Raw genomic sequence first — 11,793 nt, 5'->3', positions numbered from 1 at the left:
TGCTTGATAATATCCCCAGTGAGATCAACACAACCACTAACCACATGCTAGTGGTAACCACTAAGCCACCGTGCCCCCCAAGTAAGTTCAGTTCAATTCAATTTAAATTTATTTGTACAGCATGTTTAACAATGGATGTTGTCTCATAGCAGCTTTACAAAACATAAGAAACATAATACAAAGAATTTTAATATTATACAGAGATTAATATAATAGTCAAATTCTAAATGAATATTAGACTTACTTTAATTGTGTTTGTATTTATCCCCAATGAACAAGCCTGAGGAAAAAACTCTCTTAGGTGGAAGAGGAAGAAACCTTGAGAGGAACCAGACTCAAAAGTAAACCTCGTCCTCATTTGGGTGACACTGGAGGGTGTGATTATAAATATACAGTTCGACAATTGTGTATTGATGAGGAAGTTGTCGTCCTCAAAGATCACATGTAGTTGGCATCTCATCTTGGAATGTCCGAATACTTCATGAAGCGGAATGCAACTGGAGCTGGTACAATCTAAGTGGTCTTTCATATCAGTAATGACAATATTTTTAACGGATAATTTATAGAGTCTGTCAGAGTGGTGCTGTGGCCTTCAGCTCCAGTCTCTGGGCTTTCATTTTCTCACTCTCTGGTGTCACACAATGAAGATGGGTTCTTCCTCATACGGTCTAATTATACCTCAAGATTAATATAAGGATCATTTTTATTCTCCATTTTATATATTTCTGTAAATCTGCTTTTGAAACAATGTCCATTGTTAAAACTGCTATACAAATTAAACAGAGAATTGAAATGAATTCTGAGCTCTTATTGTCCACATGTCTCCTCTGAAGGCTATTGTTTGCTTTGCATGCAGCTTTTCCAGTGTAAACACTTGTAATGCTACATTTAGTGCACTTTGTCCTTGGCACCAGCTATAGGTCACAATTATCGTCATGTGAGTTTTGAACGATGGGAAGTCGGCACCATCCTCGGTAGGTCTTTTGGCGTTGGTTTAAGAAGATTTAGAAGATTGTTCTCTCAATAATCTAACACAAAAATGTTTTTGCAACAGAAACACAAGTTGCCAACGATTGTAAGAGACGAATTCATTAATGTCTATAAGCCTGATTTCCATTCGAGTTCTGCTCAGAAGAACCGTCTAGTTATATTCTCAAAAATATACACTTGAACATTAGAGGCTACAGTTTTCACTTCATATAAAGCAAAAATTTTAACATGGCAATCTCATTATAACATTAGCAGCCACTTTATATTTCCTTAAAAAAATAAAACTCCAGCAAAGCCTCTTAGGAGTCCCAACCTTTGTACTACTGAAATGCTAAACCTCATTTTCTAATTGTACAGTAGGTTAAATAATACAGTATACGGCATGCCTAAGAAGTTGAATACAACTTCAGCATAACTTCACATAGTGTTAACGTCTTCCATTAAATAAACAGTACTTCTGACGCAAATTAGTGACGTGTATTATGTTACTATCTGATGTCTAGGATATTTAAAATACAGTATGAAACAAACACACATTATTTATACTCTGCCCACAACGTGTTATACAAAGTTATAAGAAAGAACAGTAGCTTCTCACAAAGTATAATCTTAATAAAATAAATTTCTACAAGAAAGATAAGGGTCTTGGTGAAGGACCCGACGATGGCACCCTTGAACCCTCGACCTTCTGAACAGTAACCGAGAGCCTTTAATCACTTTTCGAACCGTCTTCACAGCAAAATCTGTAGTGTTAATTTAAATTCCCAGTGTAAATTATTCCGAGTGAATGGGTGTTGATTTGTGTGTTATTTTAACACTTGCAGTGTTGAAAAAGCTCTGTGGGGGACGTCATTTCAATGAGTCGGGAGCATACATTAATTTTGAGTTACTTTTTGGAAATTGTCTTCACGACACCTACCGAGGCGGTGAACTTAACACCCAGAAGAAAACTGTGTGGGATTGGGATATTCGGTTTAAAAGGTAAGAAACACTTTCATCAATTTTATAAAGATTGTTAGTCATTATTTAAACCAAGTTTTAACGTTAAATGGGGTGTGATGCAGTCAATCGTCGCTTTTTATTTTTTTAATTCGCGGACGGTTAAGGGGTGTGAGAGAGCACATTTCTGTCAGGAATACTCGGTCTAAAGGTTGAGAACCACATTTACCAATTTATAAAGAATGTTAGTCTTTAACAGTCTAAGTTAGTGCAGCAACTGTATAACAGTAAAATGACGTTAGCATGTTTTAATATAACAACATGTGCTTAACGGTGTTAGTACATTTAAGAAAATCACTGTCTAGTCATTGTTTTACACTAACATTTAATGAAAGCCATTTTATGTGGTGTCGTCGTCAGTTTCAAAATGCTTGGTGCACGTCCGCGAGCAGTGATGCAGGGAAAATACAAATTTTTCGTCGGTGACGATGGCCTAAACAAGGCTTTTGGCGTCTTCACACTGGCCATTTTCGCTTCGCGCCGTTTGCGGCCTTCATGTTTAATCCCGCTAACTTTACTCGTGTTTAACATTACCTGATGGCATGGGCGTAAATCCCGGACATGAAATCCATCCATCCGAGGATTGTCCCCCCAAAAAAAATTATTTAAAAAATATCGCACTCTCTATTGAGAAAAGATATATGTATGTATACCTAAATAATTGTGTAAGTAGGAAAAAAAACGCAAAAATGCATTTATAAACAGTTGAGTTCCCCCTCCCCCTCCCTATCAGTTCCCTCCGCAAGACAAGCAAACAACTTTTAAAATATTTATTCTCTAAATACAACCCCTGGCAAAAAGTATGGAATCCACCCTCTCAGAAGATGTTCATTCAAATGTTTAATTGTGTAGAAAAAAAAACACAAGCACATATATGCCACAAAACAATTTTCACTCAACAATCCAAACTTCTGGCTGTATAAAACACTTAAAAAAAACAAAGAAAGATAACTATAGTCAATTACAACTGTTTTTACAGATCAAACAGAGGAAAAAAATATGGAATCACACAAATCTGAGGAAAATTATATGGATTCAACAAATAAAAACACTACTAGTACTTTGTTGCACCACCTCAGGCTTTTTATAACAACTTGAATTCTCTGAGGCATGAACTTAACTAATGACAAACAGTATACTTCATCAATCTGTATACAGCTTTGTCTTATTGCAGTTACCAGATCAGCTTTGCAGGTTGGAGCCTTGTCGTGGACCATTTTCTTTAATTTCCACCACAGATTTTCAATTGGATTGAGGTCCAGACTATTTGCAGACCATGCCATTGACATTATGTCTTTCCTGTAGGAATGTGTTCACAGATTTTGCTCTATGGCACGATGCATTATCATCCTGAAAAATTATGCTACCATCACCAAACATCCTTTCAATTGAGGGAATAAGAAAAGTGTCCAAAATCTCAAAATAAACTTGTGCATTTATAGAAGATGTAATGACTGTCATCTCTCCCATACCTTTACCTGACATACAACCCCATATCATTAATGATTGTGGAAATTTGCATGTTTTCTTCAGGCAGTTGTCTTTATAAATTTCATTAGAACAGCACCAAACAAAAGTTTGCCAGCATCATCACCCTGCCCAATTCAGATTTGTGATTCATCACAGAATATAACTCTCATCCAGTCATCCACAGTCCAAGATTGTCTTTCTTCAGCCCACTGAAACCTTGTTTTTTTCTGTTTAGATGTTAATGATGGTTTTCGTTTGGCTTTTCTGTATGTAAATCCCATTTCTTTTAGGCGATTTCTTACAGTCCGGTCACAGACATTGACTCCACTTTCTGCCCATTTGTTCCTCATTTGTTTGTTGTGCATTTTCTGTTTTCAAGGCATATTGCTTTAAGTTTTCTGTCTTGGTGCTTTGATGTCTTTCTTGGTCTACCAGTATGTTTCCGTTTTACAACCTTTCCATTTGATTTGTACATGGTCCAGATTTTAGACACAGCTGACTGGGAACAACCAACATCTTTTGCAACAAGATTTACCTTCTTTGAGAAGTTTGATAATCCTCTCCTTTGTTTCAACTGACATCTCTCGTGTTGGAGCCATGAGTTATGTCAGTCATCTTGGTTCAACACATCACTAATGTGTACAAGCACTCTTTTTTAACTGCAGACTAATTAGCAGTTGTAATCAGATACAGGTGTTTGTTTTAGAAATGCAAAGTGCATGGTGATTCCATATAATTTTCCTCAGATTTGTGTGATTCCATATTTTTTTCCTCTGTTTGATCTGTAAAAACAGTTGTAAGTTGTTAAGGGTTTTATACAGCCAGAAGTTTGGATTGTTGAGTGATAATTGTTTTGTGGCATATATGTGCTTGTGTTTTTTTTCTACACAATTTGAATGAACATCTTCTGAGAGGGGAGATTCCATACTTTTTGCCAGGGGTTGTAGTTTGGGCTATGGTGGATGCATACAAGTGGTATGAACCCAAAATAAACTAATTCTGCTGTGATTTACTTGCTTAAATGGTTAAAAAGTATGCCGGAACAGCAACATCATGATACAGATTAAAAAGATAAAAAGTATGAAAAATGACAAGTGTCCACAAAATGACAAGTTTTCAACTTTTAATAATGCTTGTTTTCTCAATGAAGTTAAAAAAATGACTGAGCATCATGTTGCAAAACAGAATATTAAAAAAAAAATTTCCTGCATATGATAAGCAATCTTCACTGTTTGTTTGCCACTTAAACAAGCTAACATCTCCTTGCAGTTAAGATTGAACCACTTATTGCTTTTTCTTCACTAGGTGCAGTTTTAGGATGTTACCATGTTGCTGAAGGTGAAATACCATAGTATCAAGAAGTACATCAAATTGCACTCAGGCTTCACCTATTCAGAATTCATCAGGGAAGGTAAATAGCCATCCTTTAAAGGCCAAACAAAATATGTAGCCACTTTCGCGACAAATCACAGCACAGGATTGTCTGTGTATTTAAATACTTTTGGCTGTATTTAACAGTTTATTAAAATGTTGTCATAATATTTTATTTTAATTGCAGAGCTTTACTTTTAATGACAGTTAGTGGAATCATCAACATTAGTTAGTACATGGCAGTATACTTTTGCTACAGATTCCTTTAGTTTAACATTTACAAGACAAGGAAATAGAGTTAAGCAGAATGATTTAAAACTTGCTCCAGGTGACTTTATCTGGTTACATTACCTCTTTTGATAGTCAAAAACAAGTTTGGGCTTCCTGATGCAGCTCAACTTGACATTTTTGATGAAACTGACACAGCAGTAGAGGAAGACATTCTTCTAGAGCTGTTGGAGGCCAATCCAGACATGTGCCTGACAGTACGTGACAGCATTTCAGATGAAGGTAGGTGTCATTAAGAAAACCTATGTTAATGGATAGGGCTCTTTGATGCAGCTGACATTGACCTTTCTTTATGGAACGAACATGGCAGTGGACAAGGTTGGATCAAGTTTGTTACTGATTACTAAAAATATATTCTGAATACTTTAGGGTTACTTAAAATGTTTATACTAAAATGGATAAAGCCACAAAAGGTTAAGTTAATCAAATTCTCTCTTTTAAATAGTTTTCCCCTTTAGATCATTCAACACCATCTTCCCTCACGGATACCATATCACTTTCTTCAAGTGACAGTGACCTTAGAGAACTGGGTATTCCCACAGGCAGAAATAGATCCAGCAAAGAAGACACGAGCAGTTCTGCAACAAAGGCTTCCATGTCAGAGGCAGCAAAGGAGGTAATTGAGAGCTGAAAACAACTTTCATTCATTCATTTTCTACCGCTTATCCGAACTACCTCGGGTCACGGGGAGCCTGTGCCTATCTCAGGCATCATCGGGCATCAAGGCAGGATACACCCTGGACGGAGTGCCAACCCATCGCAGGGCACACACACACACTCTCATTCACTCACGCAATCACACACTAGGGACAATTTTCCAGAGATGCCAATCAACCTACCATGCATGTCTTTGGACCGGGGGAGGAAACCGGAGTACCCGGAGGAAACCCCCAAGGCACGGGGAGAACATGCAAACTCCACACACACAAGGTGGAGGCGGGAATCAAACCCCGACCCTGGAGGTGTGAGGCGAACGTGCTAACCACTAAGCCACCGTGCCCCCCTGAAAACAACTTATTATTTTGATTTACCATCAATTATAAGGTGTCACGCTAAATTGAGATTATCACCAATCGAAGCATTTGGTTCCAAACTCAGTTTTTTATCAAAGAAAATGTAATTAATTTGCCCCTTCCTAGAATTTGACCTTTCACAACACTGCTGTTTTTTGAGATTCATCTGAACTTTCACCCTTAGTCTGTACAGACATTAACTAATGCACCGCACTCAGAGACAGCTTGTCAACATATTGGCGAGTGATATTACTGAGAGACATGGGTAAGATTTAAAAAGGTTTTTATTACAAAGGAATGTAAAAAAAAGCTGTAATCTTGTAATGATATTGCTAATGTTTCTTGTACTTTATAAAGAAAAATTATTAAAGATTGATTTTCTTCACTCTATAGTAGGATTCCTTCCCGTCAGCAGAAGGAGAAGTATGCCCTGGGAATTATTACTCTCTTTACCTCACTGAAGGATCCTTTTTCTCCAAAGGGCTATGTAAGTTTTACAACCTTATTAAGAAAACAGCACCAGATTTACAGAAAAGGGCTTTGGCATTGTAGTTTTCATTATAAAATAACTACAGTTGCTTATAAAAGTGAAAAGATTTCAAAATTCAACAATAATCTGTAAGATAATTTTGTGAGTATTTGTGTTTATTCATTTAAATGGAACAGGAGCATTTCTATGATGGGGAAAAGGGCACTGGATATTTAGCGTGGCGCCTCACGGCCAGTCAAGGAAGCCTCAGTGCATCAAGCACAAGGACCAAAGCGCCGAAGATCAGCAACCACACTGCCTCAGCAGCTTGATGGAGATGCCTGCAGGGAGGCCATTTCATTTCTTGTTCACTCTCCTGATGAAGCAAGTGTATTTCAGAAGATGAAGATGATGTTTCAACACCGTCAGGACCTAGTGCATGACCCACAAAGAAGCACAGATGTCTTCAAAACATTTCCACGCTTTTTAGATGTCAAAGGGCTGGTGAGTTGTATATTTCTTTTATTAAAATTAAGTCTTTTATATCCAGTGTTTTGCTGGATGTTAGCCATGAAAACACCTAATCATTTATATTCCTGTCTTATTGACTGAATTCTTTTTTCCAAAATCTTTATTCTGATTTACACTGGTTTAATATACCACACAATGATAATCATTAAGCGCACCATTAACAATGCACTGAGCCCTGCCATCATATATACTTGTGTGTATAATCAACAGGTGAATCAAGACTTCCTGCTGCTGTTTGGTGCTGAAGCCTCCAAGATGCTTGAGAAGTGGGACACCTCATTTAAGCCCAATGTCATCAAAGAGGCCAAAAAACTAACTCAGACAACTGAGCTGTGCCGACTTTTAAAATCTGCTGAGAAACTCGCAGAGAACTATGAAACGGGTAAGCTACACAGCATGAATGGTTCAGTGTTGTGAAAGGAATATGATTTAGAAAGCGCAATAAACTCCAGCAAGAATGTTTTTTATGCTTTTAGTGGGGCTTAAACATAACACAATAGAATGCACAATATCGGACCTCACGTTGAAGCTGCAGCCGTGGTGTTATGATTTTTGGTGTGGCGGACCACCACAGCAGAATGAATGTAGCGGAAACACTGGTTCATAATACAAATTAGTTAGCTAGTTTTATCTTTTCCTATTAGACATTAATGCCTTGTTTTTCCTCCTGATAGACTGGGACAGTGACATCGCTTCTTTGCTGCTTCTTCTCTATCTCTTGCCACCCACAGCTGGACGGAAGAGGACCAAAATAAGTCCAAGTGATGCAGTGGACAAAATGGTGCACTTTCATAAGGTACTATTATGCCTCATTTGTAAATTCCACAAGACAATTTTTTTAGTTATATACACTTGCTAGATTTACTAGAAAGTAAAATGAGCATGGCCGCAAGGGGCATTCATAACAGTGCCCATTTCGCTCGCGTGTGAGCGTGAAGCTCAACTTTCATAAGAATGGAGAGCCCGATCTCATGAAAGTGCGTATCAATAGCACAATTTTCTGTTTCTATGTGGCGTTCTATTGATACTCAGAAATTACTTTTCTTGCACTTCTGCATATGCACTTGTGGCGTACATATAATACGTCCCTACCCCACACCCCTACCCATTGCGTATCAAATGCTTGAATGTTGGGTTAATTATTATTCTTAAAGTATAAAGACAAACTCCCTTAAATATGCGCTTTAATGTTTCGCTTTGAAACCAAATCTTCCACCATCGTCTTGTCAAGACTGTGAGGTGAAATCTGACTCCTGCTGTTGATCTGTGCTGCGACTCTCGTTCAGCTTACACTGTATGGAGCAAACACGTACAGTTTTTAATTGTAAGTTCTAACTGAACTAAACGATTTTTATTACTATACAAAATCAAAACGACGGTGGGGGCCGCGGTGGTCAAGAGCACGTAACCGGTGTTGCGGCTGAACACCGGTAACGCCGACTAAGTCTAGTTCCTTTCAAATGAATGGGTATTACTGACCAGTATGTCCCAATTATTTGGGAGGAATGTTTTTTCCAGTGAAGCAAATCTCAAATCACAGGGTCAGTTTACAAAGTCTATTACATTAACATGGACCAGCAAGTACCAGATTCACTTGAAGGTGTACACCATTTATAATATTTTTTTCTTCTTTTAGTCATGCTGCAGCATCACTGAATATGTGCAGGAAAGAGAGGGTAAACAACCATACATCCTTGCAGTTGGCCGAACCCAGAAGACAATTGACGCCTTCACATCGCCGTTAACAAAGAGCTCATCCTCTGACAAGCCACCAGCTCATTGGGTGCTTTTGATGAACTGTTTAAATCCCACTACATGTTCAACTTGTCTTATGATGAGTCCCTGGTCCATTTCTACACTTTTCTGCCAACTGTCTACAACTGTCTACAACATTGATGTTACCACAACAGATGAGTCTCCAAGAGTTCGTGAGTTGCGGGCAAAACTTTTGAATGACATATGAATATGTTCAAATGTTTCATTTGTTTCATTTGACAACAATGGATCTGGTCAAAGTATCGCAGAAAACACAAAAGATATCTGTGCTACAATTATTGCCAAACTCCATGGTAGTGGTATGGCAAATAGTGTAGTTTCATCAATTGTTAGTGATTTGGAAGAACTTGCTGATGGACTGCACTCCCAAGTAAAGCAAGAAATACTGTCCGCTGTGCCAAAAGATAACCCTGTAAGATCTACATTGGAAAAGGGTTTTGAGAATTTTGAAAACCCATTTGTGAGTTTTAATACTAAAACTAAAAGAATGAAGTATTTCAACAAGAAATGGGGGATTGTGGAGCCAGTGGAAAAAAATTTAGGAGTTTGATTTGATACAAGGCGTAATAAAAATATAGGTACTTATGATCAGGTCCCAGTGAAAGACACTTTTGTTTACATTCCAATTTTGGAAACCGTTGAATTTATCTGCCGCAATTCTTATATTTGTGAATTACTTGCAAAACCATGTGTATCAAAAGACAGATATGAAGACATTTGTGATGGAAGTTATTTTAAGTCACATCCATTGTTCTCAAAAACACAGACTTCTTTACAAATTCAGCTTTACTCTGATGACTTTGAGACTGCTAACCCACTGGATTCAAAACGTGGTGTTCACAAAGTTGGTGCGCTCTATTTTGTCCTCCGAAATCTGCCTCCAAAGTTAAACTCTGTATTGATGAATATTCATTTGGTTGCATTGTTTCACACAGAAGATGTGAAAAACTATGGCTTTGATCCTATTTTACAGCCTCTGATTGATGACATCAAAATATTGGAGAGTCATGGCATTGATTTGCCTTTCTCATCTGAAAAGGTCTATGGCACTATATGTCAGAAAACTGGGGACAACTTGGGGATGCATGGAATAATGGGTTTTGCAGAGTCTTTCAGTGGACGTCACTTATGTCGTTTGTGTTTGATTGAAAAAGATGATTCTCAGAATGTTTACAAAGAGGATGACCCAAAGATAATTTTGCGTGGAAAAGAGCTTTTTGAAATGCACTGCAGTGAGTTGCAATTAAATCCACAAAAGCTATGTGTGTTTGGTCTAATTCAACTCTTAACAGCCTACAGTACTTTCATGTTTGCTACAACTTTTCTTTGGACATAATGCATGACATACCTGAAGGGGTGGCTCAGTATGAGATAAAGTTACTGTTTGAATATCTCTCTGAAAATGTTTTGTCAAAACCTGGTCTTTTGTCACGAATCTATGCTTTTGACTATGGCTACTTGGAGCGCAAAAAACGTCCGACAAGGGTCAACTTGGACAGTATAAGCAATAATAGAGGACTCAACTCTATTCAGACTCTTTGTCTGGTAAAAAACATTCCTATGATTTTTGGTGACATTGTGCCAGAAGGAAACCAGAACTGGACTTTGCTGTTGCTCTTACTGCAGATAATTAACATCATATTCTCTCCATCTGTTACACTAGGCATGACTGTGCATTTTAAGCATTTAATAATGGAACATCATGACTTGTTCAAACACTTGTATCCAGGTAGAAACCTGATTCCTAAACATCATTTTATGTTACATTACCCGTCTTGTATTCGAAAAATTGGACCGTTAATACATATGTGGAGTATGAGATTTGAGGCAAAACACAGGGTTTTCAAAAGCACCCTTAAAAACTTCAAGAACATCACAGTATCACTTGCCAAAAAACATCAAATGTCCATTAGCATCCAATTGGGAAACATCTCCTTTGAACCATGTTGAGTATGGACCTTTTAAAACATTTAATGTGGAAAATGAGGAAAATGGTGAAATGTTTGCCCAAGCCCTGCCCAATGTAGCAAAAGACATCTTCTCTACTAACTGGGTAAAGATCAGTGGGGTAGAGTACAGAGCTGGGTTAGTGATTTGCAGTGGCACAGAACAGGAAATGCCTTTGTTTTGCAGAATAAAAAAATGCTTTTAGTCAACAGTGTGATCTACTTCATAGTGAACAAGCTTATGGTTGACCATTTTAGTGAGCACTTTCATGCCTACAACATGTTTGAAAAAGATGTGATAAAAGCAGACTGTCTTTAAATTTACAAGCCTTTTGACTTAAAGTGCTTATGGTGGAGATGACAGCCTTTATATTGTACCATTATTTTCTCTGTAAATGTGCAAGTTGTATGGTGCTTGGATATTTTTGTCTTTATTAAAAAAGTTGAATTCTTCGTATGTTTCTTTTTTTCTTGTAGTGAAAAAGTATTTTCAGAGCATTGAATGTAACACAACTGTCATGAATACACTGTAAAGTGTTAACACTGAATGATCTAAATGAACACTAAGAGTAAGGGAGTAACACGATATAGAGTTAAAAATACACTTTAAAGTGTCATAAAATAACATGTCAATGTTAGGAATTAACACCCCCAGTGAAAAGGAATAACATGTTTAGTGTAAAAAATACTCTTAAATGTGTTAAGAAACAACACTGGATGGTGTTAAAAATGTAACACTCAAAGTGTTAATTTAACTCTGAACTGGTGTCGATTATATAAACTCTGGGAAAGTGTTAAATCTAACACTATGGGAGTTGAATTAACACTGATTTTTTGCTGTGTTATTTGCAACCACGACTGCAGAGGATCTGGCAACCTTTCTCGTAAGTCTGATCAGTTCGGCTATTATTACAGTTATGATTGTTTCTACAACTATTTA

General features: G+C 37.4%; 1 protein-coding gene across 1 annotated transcript; it reads left to right on the top strand.

Moving 5' to 3' along the window:
- Positions 1 to 6,932: 6,932 nt before the first annotated feature.
- On the top strand, positions 6,933 to 11,300 carry LOC132852253 (uncharacterized). The gene is made up of 4 exons (XM_060879335.1): positions 6,933 to 7,104; positions 7,342 to 7,513; positions 7,806 to 7,927; positions 8,768 to 11,300. The coding sequence occupies exons 1-4, from the start codon at positions 7,003 to 7,005 to the stop codon at positions 9,092 to 9,094; spliced, it is 723 nt and encodes a 240-aa protein (XP_060735318.1). The 5' UTR covers positions 6,933 to 7,002; the 3' UTR covers positions 9,095 to 11,300.
- The last annotated feature ends 493 nt before the right edge of the window (positions 11,301 to 11,793 follow it).

This window comes from Tachysurus vachellii, chromosome 10 (genome assembly GCF_030014155.1).
Source record: "Tachysurus vachellii isolate PV-2020 chromosome 10, HZAU_Pvac_v1, whole genome shotgun sequence".
Classification (NCBI taxonomy): Eukaryota; Metazoa; Chordata; class Actinopteri; order Siluriformes; family Bagridae; genus Tachysurus; species Tachysurus vachellii.
The sequence above is the reverse complement of the archived record's forward strand: the minus strand, read 5'-3'. Positions and strand labels throughout refer to the sequence as shown.